This window comes from Ruditapes philippinarum, unplaced genomic scaffold (genome assembly GCF_026571515.1).
Source record: "Ruditapes philippinarum isolate M1 unplaced genomic scaffold, ASM2657151v2 ctg3453_1_1_1_1, whole genome shotgun sequence".
NCBI lineage: Eukaryota > Metazoa > Mollusca > Bivalvia > Venerida > Veneridae > Ruditapes > Ruditapes philippinarum.
Window position 1 is genome coordinate 1 of NW_026860602.1, and position 22,760 is coordinate 22,760.

At 32.9% G+C, this 22,760-nt stretch overlaps 2 protein-coding genes across 2 annotated transcripts; one reads left to right on the forward strand and one right to left on the reverse strand.

Annotated features, from left to right (window-relative positions):
- Positions 1–3,316: 3,316 nt before the first annotated feature.
- Positions 3,317–3,785, reverse strand: LOC132712757 (uncharacterized; the record flags this gene model as incomplete). The annotated part of the gene is given in 1 exon segment (XM_060695185.1): positions 3,317–3,785. A coding segment is annotated over 1 exon segment (334 nt), but the record flags the coding sequence as incomplete, so codon positions are not given.
- Positions 3,786–11,358: 7,573 nt separating this feature from the next.
- Positions 11,359–21,843, forward strand: LOC132712752 (zinc finger protein 271-like). The gene is made up of 3 exons (XM_060695181.1): positions 11,359–11,419; positions 19,518–19,625; positions 19,988–21,843. Exon 3 carries the CDS (start codon positions 20,273–20,275, stop codon positions 21,467–21,469), a length of 1,197 nt encoding a protein of 398 aa, XP_060551164.1. The 5' UTR covers positions 11,359–11,419; positions 19,518–19,625; positions 19,988–20,272; the 3' UTR covers positions 21,470–21,843.
- Positions 21,844–22,760: the final 917 nt, after the last annotated feature.

Below are 22,760 nucleotides of genomic sequence, written 5' to 3' on the forward strand. Positions count from 1 at the left end.
TTTAAAAGTGCGGGTAACTAATACCTGCACTTCAGTTTAACGCACTGTGCATGTATATGTATACGATTAAACTATGACACATTTTCAACAGAAAGGTCCCCAAACTATGATACAATTTATCATTATTTATTAAGGATACATTTTGGTTAAATTACAGGGCCTTTTCACTAGTTTTGGGGAAGGCGCCCTAGCCCTTTTTGTGGTGGAAAAAATGAGCGATTTTCACAATTTTGGGGAAAATATCATATTTTCACACAGTTCGGGGGAATATCATAATCTATTTGCATATCTTCCTCCAATCACATGTAAGGTTTACAATAGCACTAAGTTTTCTGTCCAACATGAGTTAAAGACATTTTTTACAGATCAATTTATTGTCCCTTTATATTAACTCATATTTCCCAATTATAGAATTTTACGTAGGTCATGCGAGGGTTCCTGGTTTGATTCAGAGGGTACATTATTATCAGTTCCGACTGTATTACTGGCACTGTTGTGCTAGGCTCGCTATTTCCGACAGTTGGGCATGTTGTGCTACTCGAACACATGGGCTTGCTATTGGATTCTGTTGCACTTACAAGGTCATCAATTCATCCAATTTTTTATAAACAATCACAAACGTCACTCAATTGTATTTTCTTGTTCTGTGACATTGTTTACATTAGCGACATCGTAAATCGGTCGCCATATTGTCGTTAAAAATCACATGTGCACTTAAAAATAAGGCAGCAGGGTTTTCCAGTGCTGTTTTTAGAAAGTTACAAACTCAGACCGAGGCGGTGAGTTAACATCAATTGTATTAAATCAAGGTATCAGCGGGTAATTGATTTTTTAGCTTTCATTGGACAAAAACAACGATCTATTTTTAAACAAGAAAGTTTGTTTACAAGTTTTATTCTTCAGTTTGTCTTTTCTTTTAAAGGGGAAATGTTTGTCAGAAGGGGAATTTTAGACTGTTTTTTGGGGAAAAAAGGTAGTAATTTGGCTTGGGGAAGTAGCCGGATACCGGCTAAAGCAAAGAAGGGTAAAAAGGCCCTAAATTATTAAACTCATTTAAAAAGTATAGAATTTTTAGTGCAGACACAATGTTCAAATTTGGCCCTTAAGTGTGACCTTGGCCATGAGTTTGCACAAGGGTGGTGTGGATTCTGCACATCACCTTGTTGAGGCAAGTTTAAAGAAAATCCTTTAACTGGTATAGGATTCATAGAGCAGACAAAAATAGTCTGACATTTGACCTTCAAGTCTGCAAGAAGTGGCAAGGTTCTGCAGACCACCTTGTTCAGTTGAAGAAAATCCTTCAAAGGGTATAGAATTGAAATAGCAGACATAGCAGTGGCATGGATTCTGTACATCACCTTATAAAGGTCAACATTTAAGCCAAGTTTAAAAAAAATCCTTCCTGGGGTATAGGTTTTAAAAAGTGTTTGATATTTGGCCTATGACTTCAAATGTGACCTTGATCTGAGACAGAGGTGGCATAGAGTTTTTCTGCACATCATCTTGTTGGAGTGAAAGTTTTATCCAAGTTTGAAGAAAATCTTTTGAAAAGGTACAGAATTTAAAGAGTGGAAACTATTGGGATGGATGGATGGACGGACAAACTGACTGGCAAATGTAACAAACTGATTCCAGTAACATCTATCCAGTAAAGCCCCCTCTACATATTATGTCACGGTTATTTCAGTATCTATATACTGGCGGGTCTATTGACAGTTCAGATTTATACAAATTATTTTAACAGTTGAAAGAAAATTTGTCAAAATAAAAAAGTTAATATTCATGTAAAAGGCTGCATGATTAATAACTAAGTATAAACTTCATTGCCATCACTTTGAATACATGTATGGGCACAGCCTGCAGCCAATAAATAACAATTGGTGCCTTTCAAAAGCTGTACTGTATACATGTCAGTGTTTTTTTTCGCCAAAATATTCGGCGAAATTCTCCCCATTCCCCACTCAAAATAGTATGTTTTTTTCCCCTCTCAAAGCTGAAATTTCCCCCTATAATATGGCAGCCAAAGTTTGCCTGCAATAAATATCATTTTTTTGCAACTAACTGCCGAAAAATGCTTTATTTTATACCTGTAAGACTTACTGTTAAGCAAGGTTTTTCATATAGGTAAGGGGAGCTACTCCTGGTATCCCAACAAGTTTATCATGTGACACATCAATATTTAAGATCCGTATAAAAATCCCCCTCCTATTGCATTTTTCCCCCTCCAATGGGCACCGACCCCCTTCCCCCAAAAGTGAAAAAAAACACTGCATGTACATGTCAGTAAAATCTATTAAATATAGCTTTAAAATGTTATCTTCTAAATAAACTTTGTATGATAAATTAATATATTCATTTGACTGCACACTTCCTTGTTCATGCACCCTTATCATGATTCATATCATGACATATGACTGATAACTTAATTTTGAATCATGTTTTTATCTGATATGTGTTTGTACTTTTTTTCTCTGCTTCAACTCATTTCATTAGGTCTGAACATCAAATTATACGGGGAAGTCAAAGACCGGGCCCGCGAAGCGGGTCCGGGCTTTGGCTTGCCCGGCTATAGACTACACGTGTATATTTAAAAGAAAATCAAATAAAAAACAATTAAAAAATATATAGAATTCTATACCTATCAATGAAATTTTCAGTGTCAGTTCTAGTCTGGCGCCGCCATTTACAATGTAACTCAATGATAAAAGGCGGGGTATTCCGATAACGGAACAAATCTCAACTTTTCGGATAAATAATAAACGTCGAGTGTTCCGAGTGAAAACGGAAGCGGTGCATGTAATACCGAATGACAATTTTAAAACGGAAAGAAAGAAAGCAATTTTTTAAACGACTTCCCCGTTCATACTCATAGGCTTTGCCTAATTTCATATTACTATTTCACGTTAAAAGTACATCGAGCTCGCTTTGAGGCTTTGTCTTTTTAATATTACGGGCTTTGGCTTGCCCGGCTATAGACTACACGTGTATATTTAAAAGAAAATCAAATAAAAAACAATTAAAAAATATATAGAATTCTATACCTATTAATGAAATTTTCAGTGTCAGTTCTAGTAAGACGCCGCCATTTACAATGTAACTCAATGATAAAAGGCGGTGTATTCTGATAATGGAACAAATCTCAACTTTTCGGATTAATAATAATCGTCGAGTGTTCCGAGTGAAAACGGAAGCGGGTATATATAATACCGAATGACACCTTTAAAACAGAAAAAATGAAAGGATTTTTTACCGACTTCCCCGTTCATAGGCTTTGCCTAATTTCATATTATTCAAAATAAATAACGCAGGCAATTACCTGATACATTTAACTCTCCATCAAGGAACCACCTGATGTGACCTCTTGTAAGATCACAGTCTTTAACCCTTCCAAAATCTCTATACCAATTAATACGAGATCTTGCCAGTGTGCCCCAGAAAAAGTCTGGCGAGTTCAGACTAAACTGGTAAAGCTCATCGTGAGTGGCAAACGTGTCAAACTCTGGAAAAGGTGTCGTGGAATGGTCTGTGAAACCGTCAGATAACGTTCTCCCCACTTGCAAAGTTCTGACACTTTTTTCATTCTTTAGCAACTTTGATTTTGGTGCATTTCTACCCAGTACACTAGGTAATGCGACAACGAAACGTTTCATTTCGAAATTATATTCTGACACAGCCGAATGATTGCAATTTCCACTTTTGTTTTGTAGAAACTTTGCACTTGTTTACTTTTTATCAAGCTAACGATATTATCAGTAAAGTAAGTGCAGCGGACACGAATCTGCACCGCCGCAGCAACAACACAACTATTCGTACTCAAAATATATGTACCCATTCGCTTCCCGTTTATATTCTAATATAATTGATTTAGTATTTGTTTCTTATGCCGCAAAAGTTTTTCTTTGTTTTAGTTTTGGATATTTTACATCAATGATAAGATAATAAACACTTGTCATAAATGATCACAACTGATTGAAATACAATATTTTTGAGTGCAAAATTAAAATGTTCGATTTTTAGTAGTGGTAGTCTGCATCTTTGTGATATACGGAGCAGTTGTAATATCATTCAATTGCAAAACCCACTGAGTTATTGAGTAACACCACTAAATGCTTGTTACACGAAATATGCCTGAAGAGTTTAGCTCCCTTTAAGTGATAATGTAAATATTTAAGTAAAGTTTAAAGCTGTCTAAGTAAATTTGAGTGCACAATTTATTTCTTTAAAAATATTTAAAAGTAGTTTATTTTAAAGGGTATGAACATGACACTATTTGGATAAATTATTCATTTGAATTTTAAAACATGTTTAATATATTATCCATAATAATGTATTATTAGTGCCTTTGTATTTTCTGTACTATTACATGACAGTATATATAGCCATCGTTACGACATTTTAAATCGGAGCGTGTGTCCCGGTTGACACATCTGAACATCGATCGCTGACTCTCGGCTGATCTGTCCAGAGTAGCTGTCCCTCCACACGTTTCTGACACCGGAGCTCTCGCTGCCTCGCCGCACGATCGAGCACCAATCAAAATTGGCCCGCAGACGACTCTCATTGGGTAGTCTGTGAGTGCCGTAGGGTTTACGTTGTTTCTGCCTGCTTCTCTAGTAACTTAGGTTCAAATTTGGGAAGTTGGGGTAACTCAATGATTTATGACGCTCCTATACGGCACTGCAACGTGTGCAGTTTGCCATTCTTTTACTTCTTAAAAACAAATGTTACAAAATATCCTTTTTATACCATTTTTTTGACATTAGTGAACGACAGATAGATATTTAGATATAAAGATACTGTAATATAGATGCTGTGTCTAGATGCAAAGTGCTTAGCATGTAAGGGTGATTTTACTACCGCGGAGGTCGCACCTGCAGTCAGGTAACTCAATGTTTTATGACACTCCTACATGGCACTGCCATGTCTGTCTTTTTACCTGCAGTTTGCAATTCTTTTATAAGAAATTATTTATTTATTAAGAAATATTCTTCTTTTATTATTTAATATGCAAAACATATTTAGCTAATTTAGATACATATGTACATGTATGTAGATAATGATTGAGGCTTGAAATAAACATCGCCATTCGGCTAATGATGATTTAACTCTCTTTTTGCGAGACAGTTTCATCAATCTTACAATTATCAACAGGCACGAATTGTTGAAGGTTATTATTTACATGTAAAGCATTAGTTTCCAAAATCATTCTAACAATTCAGGAAATTTGATAAATTAGTATAATGGACAAGTATTACTGGGAGAGTTTTGCTGTAATAATAATTTGAGAAAATGTACATGTACGCTTATAAGTTTTGATAAAATCGTTTTCTCTTTTTTTGCAAATTTGATGTTCGCATCAGATCTAGTTCTATTATAAACCATCTAAATCGTTAATATACAAAATAAAGCAAATGAAGAAGCAGTGGCAATACTGTCTTCATCATAAATTACCTACAGAAGAGTGTAATTAATTGTAAAATGATGCAAATGGGGAATTATTCGTAGGAGAATATTTTCCTTATAAAAAATGAAAAGTTGTCTCCCCTCCACCTAAAAGGACATGTTTAGTAAGTTATGTACCATTGGACAGTTTCTATTAATTCCAAAAAGTAACTGCTAACTTTTATACAAGGATCACTTCAAAATAAATGAATGAATGAATGAATGATTTGATACGGTATGGCTTAAAAAAACACTCGAAATACAAAATTAATATATGTACATCCAAGTCTCTCTTCATTGGGATAAATACATGTACTCGTAATAGAGTATGTCTGTTATAACAAATTTCCACATGGATTTACTTTTTTAAGGTAATTTGAAGATAAAATTACAAAAATCTTCAAAATGTCTATCTACATTTATATAGACTACGGAAAAAATCGGACATTGTGTTTGTTTATCGCAGGACGGATCACAAATATTCTGTTTCATACACCCCTTCAATACCCTAGTCGGTTTAATTCATGAATATTGGGAAAAAAAATATAAAAAAATATTCATTTCCCGCCATTATTTTATTATCTTGGAAGTGCTACTCGATTATCAACTCGATAATCAACATATTCAACACAAAAATAAGTATCGTGAAACATACCAATCCTTATCTTGTAGGCTGTTCATGAGATTAAATTGTCATAAGACACTGGCTCTCTTTAAATTTACAAAATTCCAGACCAATATAATCAGAGTTACATCAAAACAAAAACAAAAATCATTTTCAAACGGATCACTCACGAAAGGTCTATCCGAATATTGATTTAAGGCGTTTTAGCATCTTTAATTGAATTACATACTACATAATTGATTCTTTTACATAAATAGCAAGTTAACTATCGATCTTCTTCCGTTTTTAAATGGTTCAACAAGTACAAAAAGTAGTCCTAATAAATCTCATTATAATAACTCATTAGAAGTCTGCCTTCGTCAGCACGAGGTATTATGTACAGTATGGAACCTAATGAGCTCAAACAGAAACTTTTATTCTCTTCTAGATATAATAAGTTATACTAAAGACGTTCATTTTTTTTCTTCAAATATTAGCAATGTCACATTGATGTCCAAGACTCTGGCTAACATGCAACTGCTATGTCATTTTGTACATTATTCTAAAATCGGTTAACCGCCTCCGTGGTCGAGTGGTTAGAGTCGATGACTTCTAATCCAATTACCTCTCTGGCGTGGGTTCGATCCCCGGGAGATGCTTTGGTAGTTTAGCGCGGAGGAAGGTAGTCAAGTACTGGTGTAACTCTCCAGGAACGATGGTTAGGAAACTACCCGCCTATATGACTGAAATACTGTTGGAAAAAGGCGTAAAATGACACAAACAAACAAACAAAAACTAAAATCGGTTGACCGAGACGTAGACAGAACAATATGGTGTTCAAGTAAATAAATTTTCGATTCGTAACGTATGGTACTTATATCGATTAGGAAAAAAAGATGCATACAAATGTTGAGAGTAATAATAACAATTCATGGAAGCAAATCATAAACAATTTATTGATACACTATTTAAAGTAACCATTAATTGTTATATTAACCAGTTTATATTGTCGATATATCGCATTTGTCCAGGACAATGCCTCTAAATCAGTTATTCTGATCTCCAAATTATGTACAGGACATTGATGTTACAAAAATTAATAGAAGATATAATATAATATTCAAAAAATGAAATTGAATTAATATTGAAATAGATTTAGATATGTCTGTATAACAGCTTCAATTGCCTCTGATAGAGAAATATTGTCATATACTGGGTTCTTATCGGTATTGATGCATCACAAGATACTTTTTATACCAGACTTTCAATAAAGGATATGTCTATCTACTTCAAATTCCTCCGACATTTGGAAACAAAGGCGCACTTATGTAAAAATACTATCTAAAATGTGTAAGAGAATCCTCTCAGACTGAAAAGTGATACATTTTTGGGAAATGAGAAAATCTTTTAAGCATGTGATACCTAAAAGTAATTGGCCTCTTCAGACGTTATAACATATCAAAATTCCCTGATGTTCTAGATTATTTGACGTCAAGCAAAGAAACCAAAGCTGTTGTGTTTACTCGATCTGAACGCACCACATGCGTATTCAATTCAATATATTTATTGCATAAAACATATGACCCATTGATATTTGTAATTAATTTGTTTGTCGGTGGCGATATTTTCGGCACATTATAATTTTTATATAATTTAACATTATAATTTTTATATAATTTAACGAATGATTAAATGTTAGTTGATATTCTAGCTGGTTCAACTTATACAATTTATAAGAATTGGCAAATGATATTCTTACATGTTTCTACCAAACGCACCACAAGTTTCAGCCAATTTCTGTCAAAGTTTTCGTCCTTGTTCATGTGATATAAAATCCATCACCATTTAGCATGTCAGTCATATTATATCATAAATGTCTGATATATATATATCTGTGACAAACATATTTTATGGTTAATGTGGCTTCTTTCTGTATACATTTGTAATGCCATGTAAATGATTATTCTTAAATCAAAACTTTATTAATGAAATATTAAATGCAATTACAATCTGTATAAATGATACGGAAATTAATACATAATATATTATGGCCTATTTCATGTTCAATAGTAATTTGTATTGTGCTTGATGATAAATTCACTAATCACGAACGATGATAATAAATAACACCAGTACGTACGGTATTGCTTTTACCAGTAAATCACTGCTGCATGATGTTACGGGGTTTTCTGACTGCGTCTGTAGAATATAAGAAACACATATTTCAGGGATTAAATATTGTTTAGTCTCTATCTTATATGATTTATTCAAGTCGTGATTGCCATAAATCGGAATATAGCGCTTAATTAATAGCTAAATATGTTTGCACATCGGACATTTTGCAACGTTGTCATACCGGAAACAAAGACAAAGATGGAACTATAACTCAACAGAGATTATGTTTCTCTGTATTTACAATACATTTTGACAGAGAATCCTAATATACAATCTGTGCTCAGAGACTAACGATATGTACTTCTTTCAACATTGATTAAAGGCACTATTATCTAAGGAAAACAAAACATTATCAAAAGAACAATGCTCTAAGAAAATTATATATTTCTGTTAAAAGCACACGATTATCTGCCTTCATCATGTTTAAAAGTGGTTCAGCAAGTGCAATTAATGCGTTTTAATTTGATCGATTCTCCTAAAAAAGTAATCTCTTAAAAAAGGAAACTCCTAAAAATGTATCACAATTTCTACTAGAATGAAGAGCATGAGCTCAACCCAATTTTTAATACACTATGTGTGTTGCAAATTCACTATATGGTTTGAGTTTTTCATAAAATTTCTTTGAAGCGTTGGTACAGAAATGTTAACAATCGATTCTATAGTACGTTTTTCATTATCATATTTATTTGTATTTTTAAGAATCATTTACAAATCAAATCCAAAAACAATGTTCAAAGAGAGTTGCGCATAGTGTAAAACTGTGTGTAATCATCGCAATTCAAAAGTGCATTCACATGAATTACAATACCACATATATATATAGTACTAAAAAATAAATGGAATTATTTTTTTTTTCTATTTATATATATCGAGTAATCACGAAGCACTTGAAGATAACGATCGAGATTTGCAATGGCTAAGCAAGCCTAAAAGCATGTATTTGTCAATATTTTATATTTGCACAGAATGATGTACAGTGTATATAACTATATTATGTGATAAACCATATTGATCACTGATTCTCACTAGTGTTAAAGATGGGATAATAATAAAAGTTACTGTACTAGAGAATCTATATATCAATTCGAAACTCGTATCAATAATGCTATCCTTCTTATTGCATTTGTACGTATGTCAATGATTTATTCTGTTGATGAAAATAAATTATATTGACGATAATGCAACCGGTATCTTATGGTGTATTTAGAAGTCGGATATAGCCCCGTCTATTCAGACTTTCTAAACCGGTGAAAAGGAGGTACACATCAAACCCCACTTTCAATCAAAACAATATATCAAGCAAATCATTTCTGTTTCTATGAATAACTCAAGAAATATTCCAGTACAATATTGATTCTGGGCAGCAAATATAGTTCACAATTTATTTCTAAATAAACATAACAGCATATTTACTAACAATTTTCTTGAATGTGCTTCTTACCCAATAGCCTAATCAATACAAAGCAATCATCAAAATAAATGTTACTGAAAAGATTTTACGCCCTCTTTTTTATTTTGCTTCTTATGTTTCCAGGAAAGTGAGAAAAGAAATCAACTGTTGGGTTAGATTGATAAAATCGCAACACTCGGGCAATCGGTTCAATCGGGAACTCGTCAAGGCTTGTTCCCGATGGAACCAATCACCTTCAGATTGGGATTTCCCAATCATCTATCTCACCAAATGATGCATTCTATTAGTTTCACTTTGGTCAACTTTAAATGTCACAGCACTTTTCTCTCTCAAAGGAACTTGCTGGTAAAGGGATAAGAAATTAAAGATCTGCCGGGAATACTATATACATGGATTCGTATCAATTATTTATTGCAAGAAGATAGAATAAAAAGCAACACTTTTGTGTAAACGTACCAATCTCCTTAGATATGTTATTATATATTTCTTTGGCATTTTTGTTGTGATTTATTATTCTTATTAATATTAAAATAAAACACGTAAAAAATCTGGAACTCCTACTTCGCTTACCATTGAAATGAGTGTATATTAAAAAAAAAACATTTTCGTGATGAGTAATCTTTTCAACAAGTTTGTTCAAGACTTTCAGTCAATAATATGATCGAGTTCAGACTTCCTTCAAAATGCAAACATTGATTGGATATGCAATGTTATGTATTTTACTTTAATGTCATCATGTTTTCTATTGCACCAACACATTATTAGGTCTTATGATAGTTACCAACTTTATTGGTGGAGGAAGACCTCGGCTTAGGTGCCCCTCCGTGTATTAATTATTTTAGACACTTGTAACGGGCGCCATATACAGTAGAACCATGTGTACACGTTCCCTAAACAAGCTTGATAACTTCTTCACATGAAAAAGTTCAAAGTCCCTGTCGTGATTCGAACCCACGGAGGTGGGGGGCAAGGAGTTTAATTGCAGTCAATCAGCTTAACCCATGTTAACCACACAGTCCCGGATGCCCCATCCCTTATTTTCTATTGACGTGTCTATAGAATGTGTGTTCAATTTTTTAATAAGCTTCAATTTTGTTAAGGTAGTGAAATATTCGGTGTATGGTCTAGGAATAACTTTTATTCATGTTCACGTTTATTATAAATGCTACATGTAAATATCACACAATGAAAGAAAAATAAAATAAAAAACTGCAAAAGACGGCAATTAAAATGGCCTGATTTACCTTTAGTATTCGATGCGAACAAAATCGTTGAAAACTGTACAGTTAAATCTGGGACATAATAATTATGATTATAATATGTCCCAGGTTTTTATTTATAACATTTAAGCTTTTCAGAAAAGTCTACGGTGCAGGGAAATACAAAAGTGGCAGTCACTTCTTTTCAAATACATACATGTAGACTTGTATTATGGAAATGTCTCAAACTCTTCTCTGATATAACAATGCCATTAATAGCTTAGATATTTTGCATGTAGCATTGCCTTAATTGTGGAGCTCTACAAAAGTTATAACAGACCAAAAGTGTCCTCGCTCGGGGATTTTAACTTGTTTAGTAAAAATGCCTAAAAAATCTTCTTTAAAATTACATGGCCTAGATCTTGGATATGTTATATGTGAAACAGTGAGTCACATCAACAAATATTTTAAAAGTTAAACAACGACGAACCAATTTGACTTTATTATTGGTGCAATGATTACACATAGTTACTCCCCTTTGATAAATGAACGCCATTGACCATGCAAATTAATTTAGTAGAATATCAGGTAAAACGTTTTAATATGTAAAGGTTTAATTTCATTCAATACAAGAGTAGACTATGAATAATTAAAACATTTTGTTATTTGACTATGAGCACAAACATTTATTATAATTTTTTATCGAAGCTTTTAATTATTTGTGTAACAGTGTAGGAACTAGGAAACGGGTCTTTCAAATAGCATGGTCTAGGGGTGAAAAAGAATTGTGTTTTTAGGACATATCTAGTCAAGAAAGCAATGCCTGACCTCATATACCAGCTATAATCATTTGCAGAGTAAACAATAGAATATTCAAAACTAAAGCATTTGTTGCTGAAATATTGAATAACATGTTAAAAATAAAAAATTAAAACACCCAAGGTTTTACCTGAATTATATCACATCATGTACATATCTGTCCAAACACATGGTACTGTAGTGTAGACAATTTAGGTAATTTTTATACCCTACTTGTGGAGCCTCAGATATATGTGTCAATAGTGAATACAATCAGAAATAAACAAACTAGTTTGTTAGTTAGGAGAAGAACCTAGCTGAACTGTGTCAAATTTTTAGGTCCCTAGGTTAAAAATTATGAAATCTGTACGGAAAAATGTTAAAAAAGTGTCCGGTTGATGGTCCCCGACCAGTACCTGTCCAGCATTGCCATGTGTTTAATGTTGCACTTTCATTTTACTTTTTAAATTAAATATAGGCCTGAAAAGTAACACCTTTTTCACCTTTATTAAAAAATTCATAGCAGTTTTCCGGACCTTTTTTATTTTGAATATAATTCAGTACCATAAAGCAATGTTAAGATGGTTTTATCAGACAAACAGAACTTCCCAACCTTTTCTGTTTCATTTGCAATAATATTTTTAGTTCCAAAGTATTGATTTACCTAAAAGTTGGTCTTACTTATTGCGCATGGATATTCAAACTAGAATTCCCCAGGTGTTGCTTATTTTTTAAAGTCGAAAGTTCTCTTATGTAACTTTAAATAACAGGCAAAACTTCAAAACATATAAATCTTTGTACTATTTTAAATGCTGTTTAGCATAGAAAACAAATGTCTCTCTGATTGATGAAGTAATGTGGATGCCTTACTGGTAAAAATAAATTGTTACTGTAACTGGAAGAAAATGATAAACGGCAGGAAAACTGCTAGGGGACGGAAACTGCTAGGAAACCAGTATAGAAATAGTAAATAAAGGGATAATAAAATTAAGAGATAACAACAAAATTGTTTAAATTACACTAAAGGTTACACAAAGTGCACTTGGTGTGCACTAGATGTGCACTTCTAGTGCACTTCAATGTGCACTTTGAAGTGCACTTCATAAGTGCACTTTGAAGTGCACTAGAACTATTATATGTATTAAGTAGTTATTGTTTGATTTTATTAACCTGTCAAAGCCATACTGATTATACGGTCAATGCACAGAATGTATTAATATTCGATAAATGTTCGGTAAATTCCGTGAGAGGTACGCAGTAAGATGTGATTAAACTCATCTAGATACACTGACCGTTATAGCACTACAGGTATAGTTTATCTGAATGTCCAACGTGTTTTAAGATCGAGACAGAGTCCAGGTTTTTGTCTTATTTGTAACTATTTTCAACATTTTTGAAGTTGTGGTTGTTCCGTTTTTAATATGTTTTGCACTTTTTTGTAAATACTATACTTTTGTATTTAACATTGTTTAATAATTAATACTGAAAATTCATTCGGATTAAAATCAATAAATGTAATGTCAGTGCCGTAAATACAATACAAAATGTGACAATTCAGTGTTTTTTAGTTGTTTCATATCCGTGTAGACAATTTTGCAAGCGTTTGACCATTTTCATTAAAATAAACTTAAAAATAAAGAAAGAATAAGTCTAAAAAGAATGTCAGAAGAAGGGATCAAACCTTGGACCTCTCATGCATTAGGTAATCACTTAACCGACTGCGCTATTACGGATGTTACGAGAACCCTTATTGAGCTAGTGGCAGTTTTCCAAACTTAGTTATATATACCCAATATTAATTCTCGTAAAATAAACGGACACAACCGAAGTGGGATCGAATATTTAAATGAGTGCTATAATGTATTCACAATTGACAGGTCAATAAAATCAGACTATACCTTTTATTAATATTTCAATAAATAATTAGACTTACAAAAAAAACCACAACAATAGATATCTTTGTAATAGTTTTTAGCTCGACTATTTGCAGAATAATCGAGCTAATGCAGTAACCCATATGTCGGCGTCGGTGTCAGCGTTGGCATCCCTGTGGTTAAGTTTTTGCGTGTAACCTGGTATCTCCATAACTACTGAAGGGAATGGATTGAAACTTCACACACTTGTTCACTGTGATTATCTTACATGATTGGCACAAGTCCCATAACTCTGACATACTTTTTTGCATAATTATGCCCCTTTTTCGACTTAGAAATTCTTGGTTAAGTTTTTGCGTGCAAGTTGGCATCTCCATTACTACTGAAGGGAATGGATTGAAACTTCACACACTTGTTCTCTGTGATTATCTAACATGATTGGCATAAGTCCCATAACTCTGATTTGCTTTTTTGCATAATTATGAATCTTTTTCGACTTTGAATTTCTTGGTTAAATTTGTGCGTGCAAGCTGGTATCTCCATAACTACTGAAAGGAATGAATTGAAACTTCACACACTTGTTCAATGTGATTATCTTACATAATTGGCACAAGTCCCATAACTCTGATATACTTTTTTGCATAATTATGACCCTTTTTCGACTTAGAAATTTTTGGTTAAGTTTTTGCGTGCAAGCTGGTATCTCCATAAATACTGAAGGGAATGAATTGAAACTTCACACACTTGTTCTCTGTGATTATCTAACATGATTGGCATATTAAGTCCCATAACTCTGATTTGTTTTAATTTTTTTTTTTCATAATTATGCCCCTTTTATGACTTAGAAATTCTTGGTTAAGTTTTTGCATGCAAGCTGGTATCTCCATAAATACTGAAGGGAATGGGTTGAAACTTCACACACTTGTTCACTGTGATTATCTAACATGATTGGCATAAGTCCCATAACTCTGATTTGCTTTTTTGCATAATTATATCCCTTTTATGACTAAGAAATTCTTGGTTAAGTTTTTGCGTGCAAGCTGGTATCTCCATAACTACTGAAGGGAATGGATTGAAACTTCACACACTTGTTCTCTGTGATTATCTAACATGATTGGCATAAGTCCCATAACTCTGATTTGTTTTTATTTTTTGCATAATTATGCACCTTTTTCGGCTTAGAAAAATCTAGGTAAAGTTTTTGCTTGTAAGCTGGTATCTCCATAACTTAACTGAAGGGTTTGTGCCTTTTTTGGAACAATTTTATGCATTCATGATAATAAAGCAGTGATTAATTCGATAAAACATCTTAATAACAAGCCTTTGTACCTTTTCGGACAATTTTATGTATTTATATTGGTAAGCATTATTATACTCAATGAAACACACTAATCCCATACGAAAACTTCCGCCCTGAAAAAAGCAGAAATTCCGCCTAGCTACTAGGCGTAATCCGTCTAAGGCATTTCAGGTTTACATATCACAGATTCCTCCTATAAGCAGGAATACGCTGCGAAATATGCAAATTTTCTTAGGAGGAAAACAGTTAGGGTAGCAGGAAAAAAATCCTCCTTAGAAAATTTAACCAGGAAAAAATTCAGCTTAAAGAAAGCACTAGCAGGAGAAAATTCCGCCTTAGGAAAATTCTTAGCCGGAAAAAATTCCGCCTAAAATATTTTAACCAGGAAAAAAATACCTACTTAGAAAATCACTAGCAGGAGAAAATTCTTCCTAAGGAATACTAGCAAAAAATCCGCCTAAGGAAATGAAGTTATTCAATTTTGTGATAGTACACTAATAAAGCTGAATTATGGATGGATACAACATTATTTTTTAGCTGCATAAGAATAATTGGAATCCAAAATTGCAGACAGACAATAGGTGATCACAATTACAAAGCTTTTAAGTTATTTTTGTGAGCTTTACCATAATGTTTTCTACATTAGGGTGCATGTACAGTACGTAAAAGAGTCACACAAAAAACAGAAACACGAGTTATATTTTTTATTGCACTGCTATTGTATTGTTTTAATCCATGGCAAATTATTTCATTTTATTTCACTGTAAATGTTTTTTGTTCAGCCAGTTGTTTTCATTTTTATTCCAAGCATAACTGATCTGCTTTAACTTATGGTATCGTTAATATCCTTGTCCGTGACTCCTCCCCTCCCATTCTTTTTACACCAGCTTGAGACATATCCTGAAACACAAACAGTCATCAGTAAAACACTGCCACCACTAATATCTTATATTATTGTTTCTTGTCATTGTATGCAGTTATAATTATACATGCATTTAAACTATAATTCATTACAACCAAACTTAGTGTTACAAATTTACTCTCAAACTTAATGCAAAATTATTTAATTTATTTGAAATATATTTTTATTGTTTAAATGTATCCAAAAGTTACTTACCTGAATTTTTATGATATTGGTATAATATCTTCTTATCCAAGGTCATAATGTAGCATTCAAAATTCATTTACAACTGAGCATATCCAGATTATTGTCATTTTCATTCACAAGGCTAAGTCTTATTTTTTTTTCTTTGAAAAATTCAAAAATATTCAATCCTTACACTTTAAACAAAATATTATCTCAAAAATTGCTTATATATTATCACCACAATTTTTAACTATCAATAAAATCCTTTGTTATTTGCTTTATTTCCACTGTCTAAGCTTCTGCTGACCCATATTTCCTAGATTTCAAATTATGGACAAGTCCATGATATGATGGTAAACAGGGATAATCCAACCCATCGTTTTATTTTCACAATTATATAAAAATACCAGAAAATAAATGGAAAAAGAATCCAAAATTCATAATAAATATCTTTAAAAAAAACTTTGCAAAGTCCTTCTTAACAGACTCATCATATAAAATGTACAAAGTAACTGTTGCTTCCCCCCAAATAAATCGCATGGAACAGTCTGGACTGTAGCAGAATTTACGATCTGACCTGTGTGTTATCAGGTCTGTGGTGTTAAATCATAGTAGAGTGGTTACTAGAGGCAGTATTTATTTATTTATCCTGTTGATAAGAAATTTTCAGGGATATTACTCATTTAATTATATTACATTAAAAAGCTTAATATATGAGTTTAGTTCATACCCAAATTTAACAAAGTGAAATATATTCTATGCAAAAGTCATCACAACATCATTATATAATATGTTCTAAGTTTTAGTTTTGTTGTGGAGTTTTTTTATCAATTAATGATTATGTATGTTTATGTTTGTACAAACAATATTTTAGTTTTGAAAATTAACAATGAATAAAAGCAGCAAAATAATTGTTGATCACTTAATAATCGATTTATTATATACCTGTCATCTGCAGAAATTTCTCCAAATTCAGAAATCTGTCTAGTAAAATTTTCTAAGTTCAATTTCTGGTTAACAAGAAAATCTAAGTACATAATTCCTGTTAACAATAACTGACAAAATTCTAAGTCCTAAAACCCGTCTAAATTATTGCTCATCCCATATTTTCCGCCTAAGCCTTAGGCGGGATATGAAATTGCTTAGCAGGATTTTTTACAAAATTCCGTGTCCGTCTTAAATTAGCAGGAAAATCTTATATACACGGAAATTTTAAGCGTTTTCCTGCTTATATTAGGCGGAATCCTGCTATCTTTTTCGTACGGGTTGTGACAACTTTACGAATAGTCAAGCGTTACTGTCCTCCGACAGTTCTTGTTCATTATACTCTGTATGTATTTCATAGAAATTAAATGAAAATATTTATCCATGGTATGTATACTTCAAAATATGTAAGTGGTACGTAACCTCTATCCAACTAGCTTATGGAATGTTGGTGGTTCTACTCAGGTGCCCTTTCGTGCCTGAAATAATGTAAGGACGGGCACCTGAGGTCTTCCTCCACCATTAAAGCTGGAACGCCGCCATATGACCTATACTGTGTTGGTGCGATGTAGAACCCAATCAAACAAACAAACAAATTAGTCATGAATATTAGAATAATATCATGAATAGTATGTTGATATTTTAAAGGTATTTTTTCCCCAGGATTGAACAGGATCGTAGCTATATGTCATTTTGGTATTGTACCGTAAAAATTCTAAGAGACTACAAAATAGTAACCGTAAATTACCTAATAAATGCCCCAATCTGTTTTTTTAGCTCACCTATATCAAAGTGAAATGGTGAGCTTTTGTGATAGCTTTTCGTCCAGTGTCTGGCCATCGTCCGTCTGCCGTCCGTTAACTTTTACTTTAAACAACATCTCATAAACCGCTGAGCCAATTTCATCCAAACTTCACAGGAATGTTCTTTGGTGGTCATCTTTAAAAATTGTTCAATGAATTTAATTCCATGCAAAACTCTGGTTGCCATGGCAACCTAAAGAAAAAACTTTAGATGCCTACTTTTAAAAAATCCAAACATCTAGAGCATAGATATTTGGCATAAAACATCTTCTAGTGAGTGTTTCAGGCTTCGCGAAACTGCTGAAAAATTTGCCTGACATTCGGTCAGACAAACTTTCAATTCTTGTCTGACCGAAAGAACTTTTGTCTGACCGAATTTTTTCCCCCAAATATATATGTATATGGTAATACCTTGGTGTTTTTTTTAAAGACATAACAACTTTTAAGATTTGCAACACAATTTTATTCCCTTAAATAAAACATTAGTTTATCCAGATTGATGGACTCACAGGCGCTAGTCACATATTCAAATATTTTACATAACCAGTCTATATATGTATTTAAAGATATATAGTAATTATAGCCCATATAAAACTTTAAAAAGTTTGTTTCAAGCACCTGTGGATGGACTCTGTTTGGAAATCAAAACATTCATGATCAAAGCGGCCATTTTTCCATTTACCCACAAATTTTCTCGGCGGGCGCCTGGACTCGTATTCCTTTTGTTTCGCTTTTTTTTCTTCATTGGATAGTTTACGTTTTTGCCGGGCGTAGCGCCAGCGTAATAATGTAGTAACACCGACATTTTGGTTATTGACAGTCGTATGTATCGGACACTTATAATGAAACGGCGAATCAAAACTCGTTTTACATTTTTTTTATTCAAGGGAGAAAACTCGGTCTTGATCGGTCTTGGATATATCCCGGTATTCGTACCGGACATAAGGTCCGGAACTCCGAAAAAAAATATCGGACCGACGGTCCGACAACTTTCGCGAAGCCTGGTGTTTACCAAGTTTGTTCAAATAAAAGCCCTGGGGTCAAAATTGGCCCTGCCCCAGGGGGGTAATTGATTTTCACTATATGCATATAGTAAAAACTTAAAAAATCTTCTCTTAAAGTACCCAAAGAGCTAGAGCTGAAATATTTAGCATGGAACATCTTCTTATGGGTGTCTGTAACCAAGTTCATTCAAATAAAATCCCTGGGTTCAAAATTGGCCCCGCCCTACATGATTTTGCCTACATGCATAATGTAAAAACTTATAAAATCGGGTCATTGATTTTCCTCTTATATATGCATAGTAAAAACTTAAAAAATCTTTTTTTAAAAAACCCAAAGAGCTAGAGTTTAGATACTAATCATGAAACACCATCGCGTGAGTGTCTTCCAAGTTTGTTCAAATAAAACCCTGGGGGGGGGGGGAGAAGAGGTCATTGTTTTTCCCTATATGTGTGTAGTAAAACTTAAAATCTTCTTTTAAAAAAACTCAAAGAGCTAGAGCTGAGATATTTAGCAAGAAACATGTTCTAATGGGTGTCTACCAAGTTTGTTGAAATCAAAGCCCCTGGGTTTAAATTGGCCCCGCCGGAGGGGGGGGGGGGGCTATATACGGGTGAGGGACTTTTGTTTAATTTATTATGGTTATTGCATAAATTATATAATAGGCCAGTTAATTTCTCTATCCTCAATCACATGATATTGGCATATAAACATTGTAACTAAATACAAAAATGTATGCCTGTTGTTGGTGTTAATGGAACAAAAATTCATGAAATACTTTACATTGTACTGCCAACAAGCTACATTCTTGATCACAATGTCTATGTTCTCTTTTCAGGTCCAATGAAGCTGTCACATTTTGTCGTTTTGTCGTTCGAACCCTACATTGCCAGATGGCTTTCCATAGTCTGTGTTTGGTATGCTGACCAGTGAGAATTTTTAAGCAGTAAGATATTTATGTTTGTTTAACAGTTTTGATATATTTGCTGTCAATTGCTCAAGCAAATGAACAAAAAAAAGAGAGAAAGAAATAAAGCATACAAAAAACACAAAGATAAAGTGTAATGATAGATTAATATATTGATCATTTTCAATTAAAAGATAGACCATGAGTGTATTATATAACCGAGAAGTAAATAATTGAAAAATTAACGTTTTATTCAACTTAGAATTTTAAAATATAATATTTGGAAACATAAATAAATGAAGGTGTCTGTACAAGTTTCAAAATGGTAAAATTCATAAATATTAGCTACTTAGATGAGTTACGCAAGTGAAATGTGTGATAAATTATAACCTTTAATTCAGGGTCTTACTTCTGGGAAGGAACTACAAGCTGATGAAATGGACAGTAAATACCCACTTTGTGAGAAGTCATCATCTCAATCAGAAAAAGGCAGTGTTCAACAAAATATTGAGATGCTCGTTCTTTGTGAAATAACACATAGCAATGATGTTTGCAGTCAACCATTTTATAAACGAAGTTCTCTGAATACACAAATGAATATACATTCTGGCGAGAAAAATTATAAATGTGAAGTCTGCGATAAGGCGTTTTCTACTAGAGGTAGTCTTGTCATATGACAATACACAATGGCAAGAAAAAAAACTAAGTGTGAACTGTGTAAAAAAACATTTTCTAACCGATGTAATCTAATCAGGCATATGACAATACACACTGGCAAGAAGAATCAGAAATGTAACTTTTGTGATAAAGCATTTCCTGAACGATATAATCTTATCAGGCATATGAAAATACACACTGGTGAAAAGAATTACAAATGTGAAGTGTGTGATAAAGCATTTTCTGACCAAAGTGATCTTATCAGACATATGACAATACACACTGGTGAGAAGAATCATAAATGTGATGTGTGTGATAAAGCATTTTCTCAACGAGGTAATCTTATTAGTCATATGACAATACACACTAGAGAGCAAAAAAATAAGTGTGAAGTGTGTTGTAAAGCTTTTTCTAAACGATGTAATCTCATCAGACATATGACAATACACACTGGTGATAAGAAGCATAAATGTGAAGTGTGTGATAAAACATTTTCACAACGAAGCTCACTGAAGACACATATGATAATACACACTGGTGAGAAGAATCATAAATGTGAAATGTGTTTAAAAACATTTTCTAAACCAGTTAATCTTATTACACATATGGCAATACACACAGGTGAGAAGAACCATAAGTGCGACTATTGTGATACAGCGTTTTCTAGACAGACTAGTCTTATCAGACATATGACAATACACACTGGTGATAAGAAATATAAGTGTGAAGTTTGTGATAAAACTTTTTCTCAAAAAACTCATCTTATCAGACATATGGTGATACACACTGGTGAGAAAAACCATAAGTGTGAAGTGTGTGATAAAGCGTTTTCACAACAGACTTATCTTATCAGACATATGGCGATTCACACTGGTGAGAAGAAACAGAAGTGTGACTATTGTGATAAAACTTTTTCTGGACCGAGTAGTCTTATCACACATATGACAATACACACTGGCGATAAGAAACATAAATGTGAAGTGTGTAAGAAGACATTTTCTCAAAAAACGCATCTTATCAGGCATATGGTGATACACACTGGTGAGAAAAACTATAAGTGTGAAGTGTGTGATAAAGCATTTTCTCAAAAAACTCATCTTATCAGACATATGGCAATACACACTGGTGAGAAAAACTATAAGTGTGAAGTGTGTGATAAAGCGTTTTCACAACAAACTCATCTTATCAGACATATGACGATACACACTGGTGAGAAAAAACCATAAGTGTGACGTTTGTGTATAAAGCATTTTTTAAATGAGATAGTCTTATCAGACATATGGCAATACACACTGGTGAGACGAAACAGAAGTGTGAAGTGTGTAATAAAGCGTTTTTTTGCTGAAGATCACTGAAGACACATATGAGACTACACACTGGCGAGAAAAAAAATGAATAAAGTGATGCTGTGAAATATATTGCAAAATATGTTGGTGAGACAAAACAGAGATGTGAAGTGTGTGATTAAACCTTTCTTATCAAGGTTCTTTGAAAAAACATTACATCGATAAACATCTAAGTCTTTGTCATTAAATCCTCATGCTATTTTTAATCAAAATACTATTCACCAGCTGATTAAAAGCTAACGGAAGTTTGTTTATATTGTATCTGTTTATAATATATCCCCATGTTGTAATACATGTTGGGGGAGCAGAAGTATAAATGTGAATTATGTGATAAAGAGCTTTCTACACAAGGTAATCTTATCACACATACATGTTTGACAATACACTCTGGCGATAAGGAACGTAGATAAAGCATTTTCTAAAGAAATTTTACTGAAGACACAATCCACACATATGAGTATACACACTGGTGAGAAGAAATGCGGTTATCTTATCACATGTTTGACAAAACATGATGATAAGAAGATAATACAAATGTGAAATGTGTAATAAAGTGTTCTCTACACAAGGTAGTAACATATACACAGACATGGTAAAACATGCTGATAAAAACAACATAATTGTGATTTGTGTGATTAAGCTTTTCTCAGCAAGGTTCTTTAAACAAACATATGACATTACTCACTAGTGATAAAAACATAAGTATAAATTACATGTAGGTGACCATTCATTTTGTTTTTCAAAAGTAGTAGTTTCCTCACACATATGTTGATAAACACTGTAGGGATAAACTATATATATATATATGGTTGTTTAATTTACGATAATTGTGTTATGTAAATTTGACCTTCAAACACATATTACAACTCTTAAAAAATATACATTATTTGAATTATGCAATAAAAGCTTGTTGATCAAAGCCGTCATTCACACTGATGTGATCACTTTATATATATACATATGTGAAATATACACTCTCATAATTTACTGACGTCTTCCTGTTAATTTTAGAATTATAAATGACGTCCAATATTATATGACAATTGAATGTTATTAACATTCATATTTATACAAATAATAAAAATATGATAAAAAATAGAAGTAGTGTTAAAATAGCAGATAAAACACAAAAAAGGTAAAGAAAAAGAAAACATTTTTCACAAAAGATGCA